We start from the raw sequence: 26,837 nt of genomic DNA, 5'->3' as shown, positions 1-26,837 counted from the left end.
AACAGAGCAAGACACAGAGCACAGGCTAGCTAGAAAGTAGATATACAATGAAGTCCAGCAAAGCCAGAAGGGCGGAGCAGGATTAAATAGGCCAACAAGGTCATGTGACCAGCAAAGGAAAAAAAAACTAAGAGCAAGGTTCTAACAGAGGCGTCTATAAGACACCCCCATTACTAACCCCATAGTCAAAGTTAAAAAAAAAAACCACAAACACCCAGAATAAAGTCCTTTAATTGAAATAAACACCCAATTCTTTATTGTTCTAAATTAAACCATACTTACCATCACGCCCATTCCAGCTGAAGCCAATGTCTTCTGCAATAAAAGTAAAATAATAAACCAACATCATCCTTACCTTTCCATGGTTCCCACGATGGCTCCAGCTCTGCTACATTTACATGACAGGCTGGATCGCAGCTGAAAGCTGCCATCCAGCTTGCCATGCCGCAGACACTGAGAAGCTCAGGCATGCTTGCGATCCTCAGTGTCTGGCTGTGACGGCATAAAGATGCGCCGAGGTCATATCCAATGAACTCGGCTCACCTCATGCACGTCACTGACAGCGTGGGAAAAAAAAATTTTTATTATTATTATTATTTCATGAATTTCATGAAATAATTAAAAAAAAAATACATGGGGCTTCACCCTATTTTTGTGTCCAGCCAGGTACATCTAGGCAGCTGGGGGCTGGAATCTGCAGCGCATGGAGTCCCAAGCTTTCTGGGCCCCCCCCCCGCTGCAAATTGCAGTCCGCAGCCACCCCGGAAAATGGTGCATTCATAGAAGCACCATCTTCTGGCGCTGTACCCAACTCATCCGGGGCCCTGGTGCGGTGGCTCACTGGGTAATAAAGGGGTTAGGGCCAGCTTGGCATTATCAGCTGGCCCTAAGCCCGAAATTCATGGGGTCACGCCAATATTAAACATGACCACCATGAATTTCTAGTAAAGTATTTAAAAAAACACAGCACCCAGAATAAAGTCCTTTAATTGAAATAAACACACAATTTTTTAAAGTTCGAAATTAAACCATACTTACCATCACGCCCATTCCAGCTGAAGCCAATGTCTTCTGTAATAAAAGCAAAATAATAAACCAACATCATCCTTACCTTTCCATGGTTCCCAGGACGGCTCCAGCTCTGCTACATTCACATGACAGGCTGGATCGCAGCCGAAAGCTGCCATCCAGCTTGCCATGCCTCAGACACTGAGAAGCGCAGGCATGCTTGTGCTCCTCAGTGTCTCGCTGTGATGGCATCCAGATGAGCCTAGGTCATATCCAATGAACTCAGCTCACCTCATGCACGTCACTGACAGCGTGGGAGAATTCTCCTGCGCTCAGAGCTTCAGCAGGAGAATTCTCCCACGCTGGGATGGCATTGAGATGACAGGCTGGATCGCAGCTATGCGCTGCCATCCAGCATGCCATCCTTCATAGACACTGCAGAGCGCAGGCATGAAGGATGACAAGCTGGATGGCAGCGTTCAGCTGCGATCCAGCCTGTCATCTCAATGCCATCCCAGCGTGGGAGAATTCTCCTGCTCAAGCGCTGAGCGCTGGAGAATTCTCCCACGCTGTCAGTGACATGCATGAGGTGAGCTGAGTTCATTGGACATGACCTCGCCTCATCTTTATGCCGTCACAGCCAGACACTGAGGAGCGCAAGCATGCCTGCGCTTCTCAGTGTCTGCGGCATGGCAAGCTGGATGGCAACTTTCGGCTGCGATCCAGCCTGTCATGTGAATGTAGCAGAGCTGGAGCCGTCGTGGGAATCACGGAAAGGTAAGGATGATGTTGGTTTATTATTTTACTTTTATTGCAGAAGACATTGGCTTCAGCTGGAATGGGCGTGATGGTAAGTATGGTTTAATTTAGAACAATAAAGAATTGTGTGTTTATTTCAATTAAAGGACTTTATTCTGGGTGTTTGTGGGGGTTTTTTAACTTTGACTATGGGGTTAGTAATGGGGGTGTCTTATAGACGCCTCTCCATTACTAACCTGGGCTTGATGTCAGCTGGCATTATAAGCTGACATCAACCCCAACCCTATTACCCCACTGCCACCGCTACAGGGCAGTGGGAAGAGCGAGGCTAAGTGCCAGAATTGGCGCATCCTATGGATGCGCCATTTCTGGGGCGGCTGATGGCTGGTGTTTCTAGCCTGGGAGGGGGCCAATATTCATGGCACCCTTCCTGGGCTATTAATATCAGCCCCCAGCTGTCTGCCTAGCCTTTGCTAGCTATTAAAATAGGGGGAACCCCACGTCATTTTTTTGGGGGGTCCCCCATTTTAATTGCTAGTAAAGGCTAGGTATTCAGCTGGGGGCTGATATTAGTAGCCTGGGAAGCTCCGTGGGTATTACCCCCTTCCCAGGCTTCAAACATCTGCCCCAGCCGTCTGCTTAACCTCCGCTAGAGACTAAAATTACGGGGAACCCCACGCCAATTTTTTTTTTAATAAATCCTTTATTTTAACACTAATTGACAAGTACAGTAATCAACACTGTCACTGTACTTATTATATATGTGACTGACATGTTTCTATCTATCTAATCTATGTGTGATGCTCTATTCTTTCTGTTCTAAATTGTCGGGTATAGATGCTGAATTGCCGGCCGGCTTTTTTAAAGAGACAGGTGCATGAAAACTCTATTATTTTTTTTTAATAAATCCTTTAACACTAAATGACAGGTACAGTAACCAACACTGTCACTGTACTTCTTATATATGTGACTGACATCTTTCTATCTATCTAATCTATGTGTGATGCTTTATTCTTTCTGTTCTAAATTGTCGGGTACCGGTGTATGCCGCTGCTGAATTGCCGGCTTTTCATGTTTCACTGTGAGCACTGTTCCCATCGATTTGGGCAACCACTGTAATGCCACAACCACCATGGCTGTGGCATTACAGTGAGTGGCAGACAATCCCTGCATGATTGGTGCTCTAAATAGCGCCAGACATGCAGGACACGCTTTTGGTGCACGAACAGTTATCGAACATAACCTCGAACAGCCGAATTTTTTGCAAATCGTTCGCGTTCGTCGAACAACTCGAACACCGCCCAAAACAGCTCGAATTTGAGATTAGCAAACAGTTCTAGTCGAACACCGCTCATCTCTAATGCCGAGCTGATGTTTTTATTGATACCATTTTGGGGTAGATGCAAGGTTTTGATCGCTTGCCATTGCATTTTATTGCAATGTTGCTGCAACCCAAAAAAATTATTTCTGGCGCTTTGATTTTTTTCTCGTAACGCCATTTACAATTGGATTAATTTAGTTTATATTTTGATAGATTGCTGATTGCAGCGATACCAAATATGTTTTTTTTATTGCTTTATTTTGAATGGGGCAAAAGAGGGGACACGACCTATGACGTACCTATACGTCATAGGTCGTGAAGGTGTTAAACTAACAGGAAGTGAACTGGTTAATCATTGGATTCTTTTTTCATATCTTATTGTTTGCTCTGTAGCAGGGATGTCACATGGACAGCACTGTAGACAATCACTGAGCTCTCAGCTTGTGTGAGCTTCATTGGCAGAGCCCCTGAGTTCATTGATTGGCTGCAGCACTGTTGACTTAATGCAATGTCACCAGTGCATCCAAACAGCCCAGACTGGGGCAGCAGCAGGGACATAATGCTGAACTCTGGGAGGCTAAAAAACGGTACAGTTTTTTATTGTGCAATGAACTGAACTTTTTGACCTTTTGGTTTCCGGGCCGGCTCTCCTCATTGAGTGACAGGTCTGGAGAGTATCAGAGCTGTAGTATTAATACAACTATAAAGCTCAGCACAAGTTCTGCTGTAACACATTCAACTATCAGTGGTCTGTTCTGAGTCTACACTGCTATCACTGTATTTACACATAGAGATAACAGTATATTTGAACAAGCACACAGCTCAGGACAGTGAGAGCCATGATTTAGAGACTTGCTGTGGGAGAAACCAATGGTGGGGGGCTGGGAATTTTGTAGAATTTGGAACAGCAGGTTCTTAGGAGCTAAGAGGGAATGTAAGGGAGGTGAGCAGCTAATTGCTGTATAGAAATCAATCTCCTGGAATATAACTACTGCGCACTCTTGGCCAGGGTCTGGGCAGGCACTAGTGGCCCAGCTCCGTAGAAATACACTATGAAAGATAAAAGCTCTCATGTTCTAACTAAAGCAATTTAATAACTTTAAGAATACCACTTTAAAGGGAAGAAGTCCCCAGGTTTTTACCATCTAATCTGAGAGCAGTATAATGTTGGGGGCAGACCCTGATCCAAGTGATGTATCACTTCCTAGCTGTTTAGTGCAGTTTTGATAAACTCAATGTTTATCAGCAGGAGATTATCACTAGAGGACTAATAAACCTGTTGCCAGGCAGTTAAGCATGTTTATGAGCTCTGTATAACCCAACCCCCACCACAGATTGGCAGCTATGTACACTGTGCGTAGGCAGAAATTTGCCAAAAAGTGTTGCGGGAAGGGTTATACAAGGTTAAAAATTCAGAGAACGGGTAGATCTGCAGCAGATAATACAGTGATTTTATAAAAATAACAGCAAGAAGCCCAGTAAGTGACAAATTGCTGGAATCAGGGTTTTACATTATGCTGCTCTCAGATGGGGTAGTAAACACCTTGTGACAGATTCCCTTCATATGTCTTGTTCATATGCTAACTGTTAGGTGTCAGGCATTTGCTGGATCTGAAATTGGTTCAGAATCATCAGTGGATTCTGTGGTCTCCCATTTTGGTCCAGCCAGGGCAGATGCTGCTTAGTATCTTCATCAGTCCCAACGCCTAGCTGGTGCACAAGATGTACAAGTTGTCTCTTGGGTCTTTGTTCCTAGTAGTGTTAAGCATAGGTTGCGGAGGGGAACAGGGCTACTACAGCCTAAGTCCAGGATGCACTGGACTGAGCATGCCCGTGACATGGCGGACCGTGATTGGTGGTTTGGTGTCAGCTGATCCGGTGACCTGGCACCGCCTGATTGGCCGCGGGTGACGTCATCAGTAGTGTGACCAATAATGCGACGGTGGGCAGGGCTCAGTCTTTAAATAGCCCGCCCACAAACATGGCGGTGCGCTCTGATCATTGAGCTAAGGTTGTATTACTGTGTGGATGCTTGTCTGCTTGGGCTCCAAGTGCTCTCTTGCTGCTCTAGCTTTGGACAGGCAGGTTTAGCTGGGGATAGGCAGTCTTAGCTGGAGGGAGGCAGGTAGTTCCGTTTGACAGTCTGGCTCCGACAAGGGGGTCGCTATACACCCCGAGCAGACTGCGGACTCCGTATTCCTGGCACCGCCTTGTTAGCCATGTGGAGAGTTACTCAACAGTCCGGTAGCACACCGGCTGGGATCACGTAGACGCCGGCGTGAATCACACACACGTTCTAGCACCTGCTGCGTAGCCTCTGTGCAGTTAACAGGGCTACGGCTACATTATTTGTCACACATCTCTCGTGCAGTTAACGGAGATAGTACGAATCCCTTTTCCCGCCCCGGTGTGCAATAACACTGGAGGGATTATATATTAGTTGGTTGTTTTACCTTTTTACCCGGAAAATGTTCGGCCGCAGTCCTCCAGGCTGCATCGCAGACCCCGGGTTCGGTTGCTTTCCATTATTAATAAAGTTGTTTGCAACCGTCCCCATAATACTAACTATGCAGGGGACACAACAGACATGGACTATACTGGCATGAATAATCACTATTGTCATTGGGCAAAAATTAAAGTTCTGTGGATATTCTGCCTACATAGGGCAGTTTCGACTATTATTCCAGAATGATGTATAGGGCATAGCAGTTTTACTTGATGTGTAATTTCTGGATTGTCTCTCTTGTTGACTACTTGATCCCTCTGATATGCTGCAGAGGGATAAAGCATATCCATTATGGATGTAGACTACGATTGCAATGATACCTCTGTCTTTGAAGAGGAAGTGGAGTCTCATCATATTGCGGCTGCGTGCAGCTATATTATAGAATAATGACATAGAACTGCTGTCCCGTGACTTACACTGCAGAGTCTTAGGGACTGATTCATCAAAACTGGAATTGCACAAGCCGGTCCCAATTGAGGGTCTTGCTGCAGTACAGTACACGTAATTCATTAAGCTGACTGGAATAGATTTCTGGAATAACATATCATGGATCTGACAGGCGGGTATAGTCATGCCCTGTACCACTCATGTACCGCCCATACTACACCCATATTGGTGTAAGTGTCCAGGACTAGCATGTGAACGCCAAAAGTTGCAATATTTTTGAGCAAATTCCAAGTTGCGCAAAAATAATGCAACTTTTATATACTTTATATACAAATATATGCACACACAGAGCTTTCATGGGTATTTTATTTTTTATTTTTTTCTCATAACAGAAACTGCTAATTTCCCAAACAATGAAGGACAAGCCATTACAGATGGAGTCAACAGGAATTCTGCTATTATTGGAGGTAAGATACCTTGGTTCCATTTCTTCAAGGATAGAAGACAGATATCATTAGACTTTTGGAATGTTTTACATGCCACCAAAAACTAAATCACAAAACCATGACCAATTGTCATAAGAAAGTACCTTATATGGTTTTTAATATGCATTTATTAAATATGCACAAAGAAGTGTTAAAATCACAGTAAAAAATGCATTGTAAAAGCCAGCTTCATTTTCCAAGTTAGCAATTCAGAAAACAAGGAAGGAATTTAGTAGGAGCTTAGCATTCACTATGGTCTGTTCCTAATCAGGAAGTTAACAGTCTCAATTTTACTGGGACAGTCCATAAAACCTGCAAAAGTTGAAAGACTTGGTAAAACAATGTCCAAAAGTGGCCAATTTGGGGGCAACTTGCGGGAATTCCAGTGCAGTCATGGGAAAAAGGGGAAAAATGGCATGAAATTTGCGGTGTAACTGGTAATAAGAATTGATATTTGTAATTCCACCAGGTTCACACTGGGACTAAAAAGCACACAAAGTCCCCCAGCCAACATACAATTTGACCCCCATCTCAACATGGAAAGATAGCAGTGCAATGTACAGCTCAGCAAATCTTGCTTTAGGTCTCAGGCAGACGTCCATTTTTCTCTCATACATCAATATAACTGACTGACTTTAATCAGTGTTTTGTCAGTGTGGCAATTTTTACCATCAGTGATTTTCTTTATATTCCAAAAAATGCAAAACTACCATTACAATGTTAAAATTAAATAGCATTAACTCTTTGCACAGACTCTTTGATACAGAACTCAGATTAAATACAGGGGTGTCTCTGATTTTTTTGCAGATATATACAAATAAACTAGGAAATGTGAGTAGCTCCATAGAAAAGAATGGAGTATGTGTTTTATTCTTAAAAATTACAAATAGGACAAAATCACAAACAGGACAAATACATGAAAAATAGACATCTGAATGATGCCTTACTTTGGCATGTCTTTCAACACTCGTTCTTAAAGGGATCTGTCAGCAGTTTTTTTGGTATGTAATATGAGAGCAGAATAATGTAGGGGCAGAGAACCTGATTCCAATGGTGTATCACTTACTCTACTGCCTGGTGCAGTTTTGCTAGAATCCCTGTTTTTTTCTGGCATAGATCTTGCAGTGGTTAGAATACTAAGCTGTGTACAACCCCGCCCACATCCCTGATTGGCAGCTTCTTGTGTACACTGTGAATTGTCAGCAAGCAGCCAATAAGTGATGGGGGTGGGAATACACAGATTAGCTGGACTACTGTGCACATGAGATCTAGTCCTCTAGTGACAATCTCCTACTGATTCTACCGAAACAGCAAAATACAGCCTATTAAGTGACACATGCCTGGAGTAAAGTGTCTCTGTTCCTATCTCTTGCTGCTCAAATCTGCACCTGGCTCTTCCGTAGATCAGCTATCTTCAGCTCTCACTGTGGCCGGATGTATACAGTGAATGGGCCGAACAGCACAGCTCCATATACTATGTAGTAGCTGTTGTTGTGTACTGCAGCTCAACTCATATTCACTTCAATAGGATCTGAGCAGCAGAACCTGAGAACGTTCACTACACAAGTATGGAGCTGTGGTGTTCTGGATCAGCACACTGTGTACATTTGACTGCAGCAGGAGCTGAAAACAGCTGATCTGTGGAGGTGCCAAGTGTTGGGGCCACAGCCATCTGGTATTGACGTATCCTAAAGATAAACTATCAGTATAAATCCTTGAAACCTGTTTAAAGAATCATTTGCCTGCAGTAATTTTAATTTTTTTTTTGAAAAGCAAAAAGGACATTGTATAAAACACCATGTATGGACCATGATGTACGGACTGGTCACGAGTCCCCTGACCCAAGCTTAACAGCCTCATAAAAAAATGAGTCTGCTGAGTCTAGGTTGGGAGACCTGCAATCATGGCTGCCATCAGGGCATTACTGCCCTTACTACTGTATGAGGCCCGGTGAACAGAAGGAAAAAGGGGGGGCCCAGCCAGCTTGAGCCAGCCCAGGCCCCCCTTCTCTTTGCCTCTACTCACCGGGTCTCAGGGAGTCAGGGACAACAGTTGAGACCTTAATGCACCCGGCAGCTGGAAATGAGCGCTATACCTTTAAACTGCCGCCGGATGCATGGTCCTGACGCCGGTCATGTGACACGCTGCGTGCTCACTTTCATTTTGGAGCAGAGCAGCAGCGTGCCACAAGTGCATTGGGACACTGGACAGGCAGACAGACATTGGTGGCAGCGGCAGCAGGTAGGCAGACTGGCAGACTATGTGTGTCAGTGTCTGTGTGTGTCAGTGTCTACGTGTGTGTCAGTGAGGAGGCCACGGCGGCAGCAGCGGGCGATGTATGAGGACTGGGGGAGGCTGCAGGGGGGGTTTCTGGCCCTGTGAGGGGGTTATTTATGGACCTGTGAGGGGGCAATTCTGGCCCTGTGAAGGGTCTACTCAAGCCCAGTGAGGGGGCAATGTCTGGCCCCTCTGGATTCGGAGTTGCGGTGGAGCCTGGGCAGAGTCTCAAGGGGGCCCCAAAATTTTACCAGTATGGAGCCCCAAAATTCCTAGTGGCAGCCCTGCCTGCAGTCAGTCTGTGCATCACGGTCTGTACACGGACGGTGTTTCACGGATGTCTGAATTTGCCCTCAGGCTGAGACTTCACAACAACTTTGCCCACGACTCACATTGCACGTCCAAAAATCACATTACAAGCCTACAGTACTACAATTTATTATAACGTAAGTAAATGCGGTCGCAGGTTCCAAAAATCAAAATGATTTGGGTTTTTTCCAGTTGTGTGTCATGGCCTGAATTCCACCTTTATCCACCATAAAAGTTCAATAGGCAAGAAGTGCCTAAGGCAACACCAGATACATTTTTCAGTGCCTTATTGGGCTCTAAGTATTTAAAAATGTATCAGCAGTACCTTATCCTTCTAGCATAAAGCAGAATACTTACAATACTTTAGCAGATAATTTTATGGAAGACCTCTAATTCTAGTTGGCTAGCAGCTATGCATCTTGTAGTCTGGGTGACCCTTTTAAAGAGAATCTGTCAGAGCAATCTTACTACTGAAACTAGGAGTATTGCTGAATAGGCCTATAACAAAAAACCTGAGAACTATTTTTTAGTAATCCGATGTGCCATAGCTGACAAATCAAGATTTAAAGCGACATGCTTGCAAGTGCTCTGGGGGTGTGGAAAAGCCCCAAAGCACTTACAGGCTAATTTGCATGTGGTTTCAAAGTTTGATTTCTCAGCAAAGGAACATCGGATTTCTACAAAATAGGTCTTATTTTTATTTTTTTTACTATTGCCTAAATAGTTTTACCTTCAGTTTCCATAGTAAAATCACCACGACAGCTTCTCTTTAATATATTTGTTACAGGAAGTTCTACTCTTTCAACAAAGCGGCTACTAAGCACCATGAAGAATGAGATCATAACAAAAAAGTCTTCCAGCTTTTGGATAAAAAGAATGTTGAGCAAGGAGAAAGCACATGGATCTAAATAGTTGAAAATTCAGTGCTTATGGGGAGATATTATATAGGAATTAGTTGGTCAAAAGTATATTATTGACTTTATGAAAAAGTTTATGTAGGATTTCTTACCATATTACCTCTATATATTCTAGCATCTTCATGCATTGTCTTTCTTTTCCTCCAGGTATCATAGCAGTGGTGATCTTCACCATTCTTTGCACCTTGGTGTTTTTAATACGCTACATGTTCCGCCACAAGGGCACCTACCACACAAATGAAGCCAAGGGAGCCGAATCTGCCGACAACGCCGATGCAGCCATTATAAACAATGACCCCAACTTTACTGAGACCATTGATGAAAGTAAAAAGGAATGGCTTATCTAAGAATATTCAGCGTGATCACAGTGGGTTCTAGTGTGTGGCCAGGGACTGCGTCTCACCAGTCCTTGGCTTCGGATTTCTCCGTGCAAGATCAGTAAAACCTGAAGGCCCTGAAGGTCCACTCAATACACTGACAAAAATACAAATCATAAACTTTGATAAAGGCATTTGAAAGTAATTTTTAGTTACATCTACAGTTGGGTTTTACTCTTCTGTATTTCCCTGTCTAAAAAACAACAGCAAAATATCAGCTTTTAGACTTTCAGCATTGGTTTGGGTTCGTCAGTAATATCTGTATTTTTTGTGTGTGTTTAGAGGCAATCTAATAACTAAGCAATGTTAAAGGGCCGGTTTTCTAAAATTTTATAAGCCCTAAGATAATTAAAGAAGTCAACGTATATATATATACAACTGATTATATGTAAACCTATGCAAGGGCTTATATATAATCCTGCACACACATGTTATTGTTCTAAAACTCATCTATTTCCTTTTTTCTCCATATGATAAAATACTTTTCATTGCATGCATAGGCACTGCAGTAACTCAGAATGGTTCAGGGTGGAGCATCACCATGCCAATAAAGAATGTATTTGCCATTTTTTTTTAGAGATTGTTGCTATATTATAACAAGCACAGGGATAGATAACCTGTGACATTGGCACACTGACCGATCCGGGACTTAGAGGTCAGTGACCGCTATACAGCCACAAGTTGCCTAACTCTGAAATAAGGGGATATCTTGGTGTAACAAAAAATCTGAATGGTATACATTGCAAAAGAAAAATATACTAAAATATATTGCACCTTTTTCTGAAACTATGGTCTGTGATTTATTTTCGTCTCTTGTACACCTAACATTATACACTGCATACATTCTGCTAAACTATTTTAAAATGTCATTCTATAATGAAATGTTAGAAGTTTCTCATAAACTTTGTGTTTTCACTTTTTACAATTATCTAGATCTTTGCAGTCACTGGATAACAGCATACTAGTTGACACAAGGACCTTGAGAACCCACTTGACCTTCTAACTCTACCCAGTCTAGGTGATCTGAACTTCAGGCTGATAAACACAGGTCCAATACTGGAACACCGACCAGCGTGCGCTGTGAGGCTGTGTAATCCGCAGCTTCACTGCGCACGCGTGGAACATGGTGCGTGTGCAGTGAAGCTGGTAATCACACAGCCTCACTGCACACGCGCAGGGAATAGAGCAGCATAGCGCATGCGCAGTGAAGCTGAGAACTACACAGCTTCACTGCGCACGTGTGGGGACCATAGCGCCTGCGCAGTGAAGCTGGTAATCACACAGCCTCACTGCGCAGGCGGCCGGATATGTACAAATGCGCATGCGCCCCACGATAATAGCGCTTGCCGGGAGCAATATTCAGATATGTGGGTGGTGCCAGCAGTGACTGAACGTGAGAATCACACCCCTATGACTGAAAACAAGCAGGTAGGACAAAGTATATATAAGGTTATAAAATCATTATACTACCAACAATTTTAATGAAAAAAGCTTGTTAGTGATGCACATTGCATCACTAACAACGCTATGGGGGCAGTGTAGATAGTAGCTAGAACGTGACAGGTTCCCTTTAACATGGGCTTAAAAATTATAGATCAGGTTTAAAGGGAATCTGTCAGCAGGTTTTTGCTACCTCATCTGAGAACAGCATAGGGTAGGAAAAGAGACCCTGAATCCAATGATGTATCACTTACATTACTAGATGTAGCATGTAGCAGATCTCAAAAAGCTAAACCCATCCACACTACAGCTTTCTGTGTACATTATCTATTGACAGTAAGCTGCTTATCAGAGGAGGGGTAGTGGTCAGACCAGGGCTCTCCAGACCATCAATCTGGGCAGTGATTTTCTCCTGGTGATAAAACCTTCATTGTATGGAAAGAAAGGACATAGCCTAATAAGTGACACATCACTTAAATCTGCATGTCATGCTTTCCTCAGATTACATACCAAAAACCTGCTGAAGGATTCCCTTAAAAAAAAATTTAACCTGTAAACAAATGAGTCAGCCTGCAACTCTGAGTACCCTCTCATTATTAAGTCATAGGCAGCAGAGGTCTTTCAAAATGGTGATTAAAAGGAATCTGTCAGTAGGTTCAACCCTCCTAAGCCATTTATATGGGCACGCAGGTCATAGAAAGGTGAGTTAAATGAAACCTTGATATCTGCAATCCAATGTCTTATTCCAGAGAAATCTGTGTTTTTCTTATATGTAAATGAACTGTTAAGATCTATGGGACAGACATGGATCTCCCCGAGAATTTACCTCCAGATCTTATTATAAAAAAGGGGTCGTTAGCAGTGTGAGACATGTAATGACTGACAGTCTGCTCTCCTGATCTACATGACTCATGCTGGTAACACCCCTTTTCATTTAAAATAAGCTCTGAAGGCAGACTCTCGGGAAGAAAAAAATGTGAAGTTTTCAGGAATAAGACACTGGATTGCAGATATCAAGGTAAAATTTTATGCACCTTCCTATGACCTGCATACCCATATAGACAGCTCAGGAGGATTGATCCAACTGACACATTCCTTTATCTGAAACACACAGCAGAGCCATAGCTAAGCTTTCCTTTACCAGGGCCAAAGGTTTATTTGCTGCTCTAGTCCAGTTGTTAACCCCTCCACCCTCAGCTTGACACCCAGCACCTGGAGCACCTATTGGAAGGAGCATACAATCTAATTGAGACCTTTTAAAGATTAGAATAGGGTCTCTTGTGAGAAAAGATCTACAAATATCCTCTTCATTGGCCGAACTATAAGTCTACTTACAACTTCTTGGCGTTCTCCTTAAGAAACCCTCCAGGTCACCATGGCAATATGTGCCAATAAAAATGAATGATCAGCAACTGGAATACTTCAATCTAGCTGTGAATGCTGGTTGGGCATTAGACCTCCAAAATGGAGAATAGAGGACACCATTCCCTGACCCCTTCCCAACCTATGCTATTGTGCAAAGTTGCAAAACTTTTCATTCTATAATGCTATAGCTTCATTTACATAACAGATGGATTGTGTAATTGAGCGAGAATTGTCTGGATTTCCTCTTCCCCTAACACTGTACCAACGAGGAATACCAGAGCCAAGTTACAACAATGATAATGTGAGTAATTGGAACTGACTTGCTCTTTTGTTACCAGTCTGAATTCTGATTAGACTTCGTACACCAGTGCATCATAATGAATTTCAATATATTGTATCTCCAGAGCCACAACGTTTGGTCAGTATGTCTGCTTTACAATCGGTGTTGCACCAGTATTTTTGTGAGTTTGCTTAAAATTTTTTTTTGCAAAGCTTCTCCTATACGTTACAAGGTTAAAAACAGACAGTACTCAGATTGCACACAGATGTCATCCGTGTGCTGTCTGATTTTCACAGTCCTATAGACTTGTATTAATGATTTGATTCTCACACTTGGATAAAAACGGACATGTCTCTGTGATTTATTAGCAGATGCGCAGTCTGCAAAAAAAACTACATGGACGTGTAAACAGCACCATAGACGTTTAGGGGTATGTGTGCTAGCAGTGAAAATCACGTCTGAATGAGGCCTTATACTGTAGTTAAATCCAATAGTTGGCACTAGACAACCTTGTCACAGCCTGCTGAAGAGCTAATTTGCATGCTCACCATGATAACACAAAAGAAGAGAGCAGGGACTCTGGTGCCACCTATAGATGGGAGCAGTCCCTCCAATTTTTACCCTTTAAAGATGAGAAAACATATGCGAAAAGCCATTTCATATGAAAAGAGAACAGGGTCTCCTGGAAAAAAGGTCTACAATATCCTGTTCATTAACTGGCCTATATGTCTCCTTACACCTTCTTGGTTTTCTCCTCAATTAGAAACATTATCCTCCAGACCAACCATGGTAACATATGTGGCACCCCAGGGGTCTGGTTTCCACAGTAACAGCAATGTTATGTCTGAGAGCAGGTGGGAGGTCTCTTGGTCAGGAATCCTATGCATGCCACACCTCCTGCCCAGTCCTGGGAGGGGAAGAACTTCCCCTATATAAACCTGGGGCTGAGGCAGGGTTAGAGAGTTCAGAGGGAGAGTTCAGCCAGGAGGGCTGACAGGGAGCTGTGGCTCCGGCTGGACCCAGCTCCTGGGCCATGCCAGAAGTAGAGACAGAGAAGAGAAGCAGCTATGGGAAGAAACAACAGGAGCTCTGTGGGAGCAGTGTTACAAGGAGTCAGGGGCTGGCAGCTGCAGAGCTCGCCCTGACTGAGAAGATTTCTTACCGGACCCGGAGTCCGAGGCTGTGGGGACTAACTCCTACCCAGCAGCAGAATCCGTCAGGCAGGGGATTTCAGGTCCTCTGGCCAAGAAACCCGAAGGCACGGTCACACGCATGGGACCAGCACCGCCGTCGTGGAGCGGAAGCTACTAGAAGGCCCCGAGTCACCGGCCATACGGGTGAGCACCACACAGTACACTCAGGGACGTGGGCTACTTTTTTTTTTTTAAACCAATTATTTTTATTTAGGTTTCAAAAATTTACAGCAAACAGTTATCAATATACATATAACAATTCACATAACGTGTAGTAATACAGTCAAAACCCTCTCCCCCCTCCCCCCTCCCGCCAATACTCCTTATGCCGGGCATACCTGGGAACATTGACAATCATATTACCGCCATCCATGCGGACCATATTTTCCCAAAAGTTCTCTCTCCATGCCTCCGCCTGTAAATGCTTTCCTCTAAATGCATTACCGTACGTGTCTGAGCAATAAATTCCCTCCTAGTGGGGGGTTCCGAATCTGTCCATTTTCGTGCTATTAGTTTGCGGGGACGTGGGCTACTTATACCCGCCTCTAGCAAGGTAGCCAGAAGAGTACAGTTAGTTTGGGAGGCCTACAACTCCGCCTGGCCAGGGGAGATCCCATCTGCTCAAGGACTGACCAGGCCCCAATCGCTAGCCAGTACTCCGGGAGGGTCTATCGTTGTCACCAGTAAAGACCCTGAACTACACCGTACCGTCTCTGAGTGGTTCCTGCTACCCCCATCATCCACGTCGGCTGCCCTGAGGCCATACCCCTCCCGTTGGGGGTTATACTATCACGCTGCACAATCCTACCACCGGCTTCAGCGGTCTGCCCTGCAGCAGCAGCTCCTTAGCTGTACTCAACGGGTGGCGTAGTCGTCCAACATCTACCGCTGATACAGCGCCACTTAGTCTGACTCCCTGGGCACGGACCGGATCACCGCCACGAGACTACAACCCTCAAAAGATCCGGCTCCGGGTAAGCTCCCGCGTGCGCAACGCAGCGCGACACAGGCCCAGGGGCGCGTCAACTTTTGGCGTAGTCGGCAGGATAACGTGCCCGCAACCACCGGGTACTGCGTGCCTGAAAAAGACTGTTCAAACTTACCTGTGGTGAAGATTCCCGCCATCCGGCGCCGTCTTCCGCTTCCTTCCCGCCATCGGTGGAGTTTTCCCGCCGTCCGGCGCCGTCTTCGGCCTTCTTCCCGCCATACGTGGAGTTTTCCCGCCATTGGACGCCATCTTGAGGACGCCGCGCGGGAAGAAGAGGGGCGTGGACTCCGAAAGCGCGCGAGAACTGAAGCCCCGCCTCACGTCCGGACGTTGCGTAAGGTCCTGGAAGGAGCCCAGCAGACGCCGACGTCACAGGAGCGCGACGGAAGGTCCTCAACCCTGACGATCCACTGCGGAGCCGCGGCCTACGGAAGAGGATCATCGCAAGGTAGGCCACGGTCCACTAGGGGGGAGAAGGATGCCGGATACGCAGGAGAGCTTCACCGCTTCAACCCCCGCCAGCGCCACCGCTGTTGCAGTCATGCCTTTCACCATGCCCTATATCCCGGGGGCAGCCTGGCTACCCCAGTACTCAGGGGAGTCACATACCCTGCATGACTTTAGAGAAAAGCTGGATAGCCTCTTCCAAGTGTACCCCCTCACAGAGGAGCAAAAAGTGAGCATCCTGGTGGCCCAATTAACCGGGGCAGCCCAAAGGGAGGTAAAGTCCTGGCCACCTGGGAGGAGGACTGTCGCAGAGATACTAACCCAGCTAACCGAGGAGGAGCTGCAGTACTACCAATACGAGGAAAGCCAAGAGGACCCGGACGGGTCTGAGGACTACCCTCAGGAGGGAGCACAAAGAGGACATAGCTACTGAAGGGAAGTAGCGTGAATAAAGAGCTGTAAATAGTTACCCGTAAGGGTACAAGGACTGCTGCTAATTAAAATATGGTCCCCGTTGGGATTAGTGAATTGTTCCCCATGTGCCCCTATCTTAAACCAGGCTGAGGACTGTGAGCAGCCATTCCTTATCCCCACTGGCCGAGGACTGAGAGCGGCCATATCCTGTAAATAATTATGTGTTTCTAGTAATTTATGGGAGTCTTTGGTGGATTTACCGGGAATCCTTTGTACATGGTTGGAGCGTAACCCAGGAATGGACTAAAGACTGTTAAGGACTCGGGGCAGGACAGACCCCTACCTGGTTACGTCTCCCTGTTTTGGTGAAATGGACACCTTGCTTTTCTTCAAAAACTGCACCCGGTTGCGGACACGCCGTGACCATCTTTATATGTTTTTCTTATTGTATTATTATTGTTTATACCTTGTTATGTTTTTCTAAAAATATGTTTAGTCCCGGAGTACTAAATTTCACTAGGGGGGAATGTGGCACCCCAGGGGTCTGGTTTCCACAGTAACAGCAATGTTATGTCTGAGAGCAGGTGGGAGGTCTCTTGGTCAGGAATCCTATGCATGCCACACCTCCTGCCCAGTCCTGGGAGGGGAAGAACTTCCCCTATATAAACCTGGGGCTGAGGCAGGGTTAGAGAGTTCAGAGGGAGAGTTCAGCCAGGAGGGCTGACAGGGAGCTGTGGCTCCGGCTGGGCCCAGCTCCTGGGCCATGCCAGAAGTAGAGACAGAGAAGAGAAGCAGCTATGGGAAGAAACAACAGGAGCTCTGTGGGAGCAGTGTTACAAGGAGTCAGGGGCTGGCAGCTGCAGAGCTCGCCCTGACTGAGAAGATTTCTTACCGGACCCGGAGTCCGAGGCTGTGGGGACTAACTCCTACCCAGCAGCAGAATCCGTCAGGCAGGGGATTCCAGGTCCTCTGGCCAAGAAACCCGAAGGCACGGTCACACGCATGGGACCAGCACCGCCGTCGTGGAGCGGAAGCTACTAGAAGGCCCCGAGTCACCGGCCATACGGGTGAGCACCACACGGTACACTCAGGGACGTGGGCTACTTATACCCGCCTCTAGCAAGGTAGCCAGAAGAGTACAGTTAGTTTGGGAGGCCTACAACTCCGCCTGGCCAGGGGAGATCCCATCTGCTCAAGGACTGACCAGGCCCCAATCGCTAGCCAGTACTCCGGGAGGGTCTATCGTTGTCACCAGTAAAGACCCTGAACTACACCGTACCGTCTCTGAGTGGTTCCTGCTACCCCCATCATCCACGTCGGCTGCCCTGAGGCCATACCCCTCCCGTTGGGGGTTATACTATCACGCTGCACAATCCTACCACCGGCCTCAGCGGTCTGCCCTGCAGCAGCAGCTCCTTAGCTGTACTCAACGGGTGGCGTAGTCGTCCAACATCTACCGCTGATACAGCGCCACTTAGTCTGACTCCCTGGGCACGGACCGGATCACCGCCACGAGACTACAACCCTCAAAATATCCGGCTCCGGGTAAGCTCCCGCGTGCGCAACGCAGCGCGACACAGGCCCAGGGGCGCGTCACATATGTAGCACCCTGAGGATTCGGCTGCTACAGGGGTATTGCACCTCAACCCAGAGGTGTGATATTCCACTCCCGGGTAAGGAAGGAGTGTGGAACTGAGCTCAGATAGACTGCATGCACTACATACATCCCATTCCAGAGGAGCAGGCCGACGGCACTCCCACTTAGAAATGTGCAGGTGCGACCGAGCCTGTTCCTGGCTGGAGTGGGAGGGGGGAGGAACATCCCATGTAGTGTAGGGGCAGATAGGGGGAGCAGTCTGGGTAGTGGTAGGAGCTCATTGGGTGCTGGTCACCTGAGCTCACACATAGAGGGATATATAAGGAGGGCACCAACTAGGATCAGGGTCAGACGCAGAGAGTAAGTCAGATGCAGAGGACAAGCCTGCAGAAAGAAACAACAGCCCTGGAGAGAGAGTGGAGTAAGGAAGGAGACCCAGAGGGGGACAAAGAAGGGACCCAAGAACCCAAATAAGAACACCGGGTGAGGAGTCAGCAGAAGGGTACCGGAACCCAAGCTGGTGGGGGTAAAGACATTCCCCAGCCAGAGACCGGAGACCGTGGGCAGAGTCTGTCACGGTCACCCACTACATTCACCCTGAAGGCACACCACATGGAGGGTCAGGGAACCTGAGGCCAAAGGTTGCCCAACAGAAGGCCCGAGGGAGCTGGATTTAGGTGAATCACTGGTGGGGACGGCTGAAGGAAGGACAGAGGGAGAGCTCAGGGCCACGCTCCGGACTTGTTTGGGGGTTGGCCGGATCCAGGACCTGGTGGACGCAGCACGGCTCGGGAGGTCACTTGGAGCTAGAGTGACCAGGAACATCTGCAGTAAGTAAAGACCCTTAACTGCACTACCCGAGTCTGTCATCATTACCGGCTGCACCGCACCACCACAACCCCCATCCTCTGCGCCTGTCCCCTCTGAGGCTATACCCCTCCCGTTGGGGGTTATCCCACCAAGCTGCGCATCCACCATCAGCCTCAGCGGACCCTGCTGCAGCGGCGGCCACAGTGACCGCATCACAACGGGTGGCGTAGTCGACACAACGAACTTTAATAACATCAGTAAAGACTGCCACATAACACTGAGCTTGACGCCCTGGGCACGGGACCGGGTCACAGCCGCTCGGAGACTACAACCCCCCATCTGATCCGGTGCCGGGTATTCCCCTCAAAAAGGAATATGTCCCAGGGGGCGCGTCAACTTTGGCGTAGTCGGCAGGATTACGTGCCCGCAACACCCGGGTACTGCGTGCCTGAAGAAAAGTGCAAGTTTACCTCAGAAAGAAGACTCCTGCCGGTTCCGGAGGGTCCACGCCATCGGACTCCATCACCAGTCGTTTCCCGCCGATTGTCCGCCATTTCCAGCTTGTTCCCGCCATCTGCAGAGTTTCCCGCCACTGGGCGACGCTTCCCGCCAAAACCGCAGATTTCCCGCCTTGGAAGAGCAGCGGACGCCATTATGGGCGTGCCAAAGGAGGGCAAGAGGCCACCTCCCATCGTGGGCCGGGACAGAAAATGGCGCCAAAAGTGGAAACCGCCCCCACCAACAGAGACTGTGATGCTGGAGGTGTCTGTCAGCGTGAAAGAACTACCCCTGGAGCTGACAGTCACCGAGTTGCCCCGGGACCGCCCTCGAAGTGGGAGGAGACGAAAGAGAAGAGAAAAGATGGGTGTCGCTTGGAGCAGTCTAGAACGAGCGCACCCGGAGGCGAGGTGTCCAGAGCAAGAGCACCCGGAGTCGAGGAGAGAAAGAGTAGACCCGGGAATGGAGCGGCAGCAGAGCAGCACCGGCCCGCTGGCCAGGAGCCTGCAGAAGGAAGAAGGAGGAGAGCAGAGCAGCACCGGCCCGCTGGCCAGGAGCCTGCCGGAAGCAGAGCAGAGCAGCACCGACCCGATGGTCAGGAGCCTGCTGGAGTCAACAACCCCGCTAGGCTTAGCGGAGATCCTGGCGCAGCTTCCCCGAGATCGGGAGTGCGCGCGGAGTGCCCTGGAGGGCCTCGCGGGAAGGATGGCCCGAGTGCAGAGGGAGATCCTGGCGGAGTGGGGCCGGGAGATGGCCCAGCAAGCTGGAATCCGCCCACGGAACCCGCTCCCTTGGAAGAAGACGTCGACTACCTCTGCGGATGACGCGGGAGGACCCAAGGCCGGAGACGGCGCAGAAGAGGGAGCGAGACGCATGGCAGCAGGTAAGGGGGATGCCTATACCCCATACCGGAAGACCACCCACCTGCCCCAGCTCCCCGTCGCAGAGCCCGAAAGTCCCCCTGCCGTACCCGAGACCGCCATGACACCGCCACCGACTAGGCCCCAACCGGAAGCCGCCGTCGCGACCCCAGTGACGTCACGCGTCGTGACCCGGAGCGTGGCGCAGGAAGAAGAGCCTCCGGCCTGGTCACAGGGCCTAGCGTTTCCGGGCGCCGCATCCAAAGCAGAGCCATCTACCTCCGCGGAGCCTCCGGCCTGGTCGCAAGGCCAGGTAACCCAGGGCGCCGCCGTCCTTACGGTGCCCTTTACCTTCCAGGTGCCCCAGGCCTGGCCGCAAGGCCTGGGCAACCCGGGCGCCATCACCACCGCGCCCGCGCCCGTAATACCAAGGGTGCCACACCTGGGGGAGGACCTCTTCGGCCAGCTCACATGGCCGGACGGGCGGCCCTTCATCTGGCCCGAAGGGTACCCTGAGCTAGAGCGGCAACAAAGACTAGGGCCCTTGTGTGAGCCCCTGATCCCGGCTCCAAAGCCCGTGACTCGGGTCTCGCCTCCACTCGAGGAAGCCCAGTTCGTGTGGGACCCCACGGGAGAAGATTTGATGGGGTTCACCGGAGAGACTCGGGCAGCTGCAGCAGAGCATACCGAGTGTTGCCGTCAACAGCTGGCAGAGTTCAAGAGAGAGCGGGAGGAGAGGCGGGCCAGAGAGCAATGGGCCCGGACCCGCAGCGCGGAGCAAAAGAGCCGGACCAGAAGGGACCCCCGTGCAGCAGATCGTCCCCGTACCATCGGGACGGTAATAAAGTTTAATGCGCAGCATGGGTGGGGCTTCATAAAGGACCAGAACACCATGGGTGACGTCTTCGTTACCCGACGGGATGTCGAGTCTCACCTGCCAGAGGGTCACAAAGGCCGTGACCTCTACGTCGGTGACGAGGTAACGTTCACCCGGCACAAGTGTGCCAAGGGACCTTACGCCCTCCACGTGCATCGCCTGACAGAGGAGGAGTTGCGGTGTAGGGAGGAAGAGCCAGAAGACCCGGACGGGTTCAAGGCTAGGAGGTACTACGATTAAGAACAGTAGTAAAGAAAAACTGTATATAGTTACCCGTCGGGGTACACAAGAAACCGTGGCTGCTTTAACGTTTAGTCCCCGTTGGGACCAGTGAACAGTTTAACCCGTGTGTCCCTTACCCAAACCAGGCTGAGGACTGTGAGCAGCCATCCCTTTCCCTTACCTGGCCGGGGACTGAGAACGGCCAAAACTTCCCTGTACATAGTTGCGCTTCCTAAGGCGCCCCCTACTGGTTTTATGAGAAACTGCTTTTCAAAAGACTGTCGCACTTTACCTGGTCACGAGTTGCACGGTGACCAGAGGAGGAAGAAAGAAAGAGACGACGAGAATGTTATGATGATGTTTATATGAAAAAGTTTATATATATATAATATTTTATATGTTTTATATGTTTATAAAAATTTGTATGTTTGGTGTTTTTGTCTTTGCAGCCCGAGGACGTGCTGTGATTTACCAGGGGGGAATGTAGCACCCTGAGGATTCGGCTGCTACAGGGGTATTGCACCTCAACCCAGAGGTGTGATATTCCACTCCCGGGTAAGGAAGGAGTGTGGAACTGAGCTCAGATAGACTGCATGCACTACATACATCCCATTCCAGAGGAGCAGGCCGACGGCACTCCCACTTAGAAATGTGCAGGTGCGACCGAGCCTGTTCCTGGCTGGAGTGGGAGGGGGGAGGAACATCCCATGTAGTGTAGGGGCAGATAGGGGGAGCAGTCTGGGTAGTGGTAGGAGCTCATTGGGTGCTGGTCACCTGAGCTCACACATAGAGGGATATATAAGGAGGGCACCAACTAGGATCAGGGTCAGACGCAGAGAGTAAGTCAGATGCAGAGGACAAGCCTGCAGAAAGAAACAACAGCCCTGGAGAGAGAGTGGAGTAAGGAAGGAGACCCAGAGGGGGACAAAGAAGGGACCCAAGAACCCAAATAAGAACACCGGGTGAGGAGTCAGCAGAAGGGTACCGGAACCCAAGCTGGTGGGGGTAAAGACATTCCCCAGCCAGAGACCGGAGACCGTGGGCAGAGTCTGTCACGGTCACCCACTACATTCACCCTGAAGGCACACCACATGGAGGGTCAGGGAACCTGAGGCCAAAGGTTGCCCAACAGAAGGCCCGAGGGAGCTGGATTTAGGTGAATCACTGGTGGGGACGGCTGAAGGAAGGACAGAGGGAGAGCTCAGGGCCACGCTCCGGACTTGTTTGGGGGTTGGCCGGATCCAGGACCTGGTGGACGCAGCACGGCTCGGGAGGTCACTTGGAGCTAGAGTGACCAGGAACATCTGCAGTAAGTAAAGACCCTTAACTGCACTACCCGAGTCTGTCATCATTACCGGCTGCACCGCACCACCACAACCCCCATCCTCTGCGCCTGTCCCCTCTGAGGCTATACCCCTCCCGTTGGGGGTTATCCCACCAAGCTGCGCATCCACCATCAGCCTCAGCGGACCCTGCTGCAGCGGCGGCCACAGTGACCGCATCACAACGGGTGGCGTAGTCGACACAACGAACTTTAATAACATCAGTAAAGACTGCCACATAACACTGAGCTTGACGCCCTGGGCACGGGACCGGGTCACAGCCGCTCGGAGACTACAACCCCCCATCTGATCCGGTGCCGGGTATTCCCCTCAAAAAGGAATATGTCCCAGGGGGCGCGTCACATACATGGCAATAAAATTGCAGATTCGCCACAGGAATACTTGGAGCTAGCTGTGAAGGCTGCTTGGGCATTAGCCCTCCAAAGATGGAGAATGCATATTTAACCCTTAGTGAAACACAGTAAATTGGTGATAGCTGCACAGCATTATTAGTTTATTTTCATTATTTATTGTTAAAGATGCCATGGTACTGTACATGTGAAGAGGGTTACATACAAAATCCATATAAAGTACAGTGAACAAGCTAACAATGACAGACTGGTAGAGAGGAGGAGAGGACCCTCATGGGCTTACGATCTACACTTTACATTCTTCCTTATTCACATATTTTAAAGGTATTTCTTGTTTGATGGGAACTAGTAAAGTAGTTCAGACTAAATGTCAATATTTCATAGAATTGCATCTTGCATCTATATTTCCTCCACAGCAAGAATACAGGAACATATAGTACCGTACCCATGGGTGTCCACTCTGCAGACATGTGGTAGGTTTCTATCTTGATAATATTTTACAGTATAGACTACTACGTTGATGCAAAAGCTATTTTTGTGCTATAAGAGAAATTTAGACAGAGATTCTAAGTACAGTGAAACACGTCCAAAAGACCTGCTTTTTGAGAAGACCACCCACACCGCTTCTATACCATATTTTACTATGACATCTAAGATAAAAACAAAATGTGCAAATACCCTGCAGTAAATAAATAAATAGCAATAGTGCATGAAAATGACATAGGGTACTTAGTTAACATTGTTTTGATAAAAAAAAATATATTTTACTATGGTATGGTTTTCCATTCTGTTACATTTTGTGTATATGCGCTTTCCTTTGTCAGGCCCTCCCCTTAGTTACCAAAATTTGTGTTGGTAACTAGAGATGAGCGTTGTTCTACTCGAACTGTTCGCCAATCTCAAATTCGAGCTGTTTTGGGCGGTGTTCGAGCCGTTCGGCGAACACGAACAATTTGAGAAAAATTCGGCTGTTCGAGGTTATGTTCAATAACTGTTCGTGCACCAAAATCATAACTGGATTTTTTCTCAGTAATGATGAAAATTAATGTTAATACGCAGTTTGAGTGTACAGCGGCGTGGGGGGAGGGGCAGGGGATGGATCTCTGCAGGAACAATGAAGATCTCCATTTTTTTTTCTCTTTCCCGCATTTACAGTGGGGAGGTGCAGTCTGTCAGCCTATCAGCAGCGCACACACGGAGCGAAGTGCTTTTTTTCACACAAGCAAGGGCATGTGTCATTGGCAGTGTATGTCACATGTCCTTGCCCTATAACACCCAGCCATTTTCCCCGTCGCCACCATTTTCTCACTGCTGCAGCTGCGTGTTAGACGGCACCGCTGTTGCTGTGTGCGCTATACCTTGTTAATTTCAAGCCAATTTTCGCACAAATCTACAGATAGCTTGGGAGTAGGGAATAGTTGTGGTTGCAGTCCTTTTAAGGACTAGGTTACAGCATTTCCTATGACTTTTATCAGGCAGGTCTGTGCTCTTAAATAGATAGATTGTGGGAGTAAAGACTAATTGTAATTGCAGTCCTTTTCAGGATTAGGTTACATCAGTTCCTATCAGTTTTTGCCAGGCAGGTCTGTGCCAGTGCTGTGCAAGTTTTTTTCACAGCATTTGGCTGAATCTAGCAAAGCTAATCCTTTTTAGCCTATTGCAGAGTGTGTTAGTCAGTGGAGTAGCCTATCTGTGTTGCAAGATATACCACCTGTGTATAGAATACCAATTTTTTTACTGCACCTAGTGAAGTAAAATCTTTTGGGCATAGCATCATTCTATTAGTCCATCTATACTGACCTCCATCAGGTTGCAAATTGAATATAATTTTTTTCTGCATCTAGCTCTGAAAAAATATTGGGCTTCTAGCAGTGTGTGGGACTTGGTCTATTAGTCCATCTATACTGACCTCCATCAGGTTGCAAACTGAATATATTTTTTTCTGCATCTACCTCTGAAAAAATATTGGGCTTCTAGCTGTGTGTGGGACTTGTTCTATTAATCCATCTATACAGACCTCCATCAGGTTGCAAACTGAATATATTTTTTTCTGCATCTACCTCTGAAAAAATATTGGGCTTCTAGCTGTGTGTGGGACTTGTTGTATTAGTCCATCTATACTGACCTCCATCAGGTTGCAAACTGAATATATTTTTTTCTGCATCTACCTCTGAAAAAATATTGGGCTTCTAGCTGTGTGTGGGACTTGTTCTATTAATCCATCTATACAGACCTCCATCAGGTTGCAAACTGAATATATTTTTTTCTGCATCTACCTCTAAAAAAATATGTGGCCTTCTAGCAGTGTGTGGGACTTTCTCTATTAGTCCATCTATACTGACCTCCATCAGGTTGCAAATTAAAAATAATTTTTATCTGCATCTACAGTACCTCTGAAAAAATATTTGGGCTTCTAGCTGTGTGTGGGACTTGTTCTATTAGTCCATCTATACTGACCTCCATCAGGTTGCAAACTGAATATAATTTTTTTCTGCATCTAGCTCTGAAAAAATATTTGGCCTTCTAGCAGTGTGTGGGACTTTCTCTATTAGTCCATCTATACTGACCTCCATCAGGTTGCAAATTAAAAATAATTTTTATCTGCATCTACAGTACCTCTGAAAAAAATATTTGGGCTTCTAGCTGTGTGTGGGACTTGTTCTATTAGTCCATCTATACTGACCTCCATCAGGTTGCAAATTGAATATAATTTTTATCTGCATCTAGCTCTGAAAAAATATTTGGCCTTCTAGCAGTGTGTGGGACTTTTTCTATTAGTCCATCTATACTGACCTCCATCAGGTTGCAAATTGAATATAATTTTTATCTGCATCTAGCTCTGAAAAAATATTTGGCCTTCTAGCAGTGTGTGGGACTTTCTCTATTAGTCCATCTATACTGACCTCCATCAGGTTGCAAATTAAAAATAATTTTTATCTGCATCTACCTCTGAAAAAATATTTGGGCTTCTAGCTGTGTGTGGGACTTGTTCTATTACTCCATCTATACTGACCTCCATCAGGATGCAAACTGAATATATTTTTTTCTGCATCTACCTCTGAAAAAATATTGGGCATCTAGCTGTGTGTAGGACTTGTTGTATTAGTCCATCTATACTGACCTCCATCAGGTTGCACATTAAAAATAATTTTTATCTGCATCTACAGTACCTCTGAAAAAATATTTGGGCTTCTAGCTGTGTGTGGGACTTGTTCTATTAGTCCACCCATACTGACCTCCATCAGGTTGCAAATTCAAAATAATTTTTTGTCTGCATCTAGCTCTGAAAAAATATTTGGCCTTCTAGCAGTGTGTGGGACTTTCTCTATTAGTCCATCTATACTGACCTCCATCAGGTTGCAAACTGAATATATTTTTTTTCTGCATCTACCTCTGAAAAAATATTGGGCTTGTAGCTGTGTGTGGGACTTGTTCTATTAATCCATCTATACAGACCTCCATCAGGTTGCAAAGTGAATAAAAAAAAATTCTGCATCTACCTCTGAAAAAATATTTGGGCTTCTAGCTGTGTGTGGGACTTGTTCTATTAGTCCATCTATACTGACCTCCATCAGGTTGCAAATTGAATATAATTTTTTTCAGCATCTAACCCAGCCAATAGTTTTGGCCTAATACCACAGTTTGGCCACTCAGCTCTGCTCGGTTACCATCCATTGTTTTTTTGTGCAAACAACTCCAGAGTTGTGAATTAGTTAACCACCAAAATGAGTGGAAAAAGGCCTGCTGCTGGTGGAAAGGGGAATAGACGTGTTGGGAAGGGGAAAAAAGGTTGTGTCCGTGGGGTAG

General features: G+C 47.2%; 1 protein-coding gene across 1 annotated transcript in view; it reads left to right on the top strand.

Annotated features, from left to right (window-relative positions):
* The window catches only part of CNTNAP2 (contactin associated protein 2), a 3,253,420-nt gene extending 3,242,288 nt beyond the window's left edge, over positions 1-11,132 (top strand). Inside the window, exons 23-24 of the mRNA XM_073678177.1 lie at positions 6,374-6,448; positions 10,117-11,132. Coding sequence (XP_073534278.1) covers positions 6,374-6,448; positions 10,117-10,316 — 275 coding nt within the window. The 3' untranslated portion in view covers positions 10,317-11,132. The remainder of the gene's footprint in view (positions 1-6,373; positions 6,449-10,116) is intronic.
* Positions 11,133-26,837: the final 15,705 nt, after the last annotated feature.

Source organism: Phyllobates terribilis, unplaced genomic scaffold, assembly GCF_046119375.1.
Source record: "Phyllobates terribilis strain yellow unplaced genomic scaffold, ASM4611937v1 Scaffold_4__5_contigs__length_816908805, whole genome shotgun sequence".
NCBI classification, from domain to species: Eukaryota; Metazoa; Chordata; class Amphibia; order Anura; family Dendrobatidae; genus Phyllobates; species Phyllobates terribilis.
This window is presented reverse-complemented; position numbering and strand designations above follow the sequence as displayed.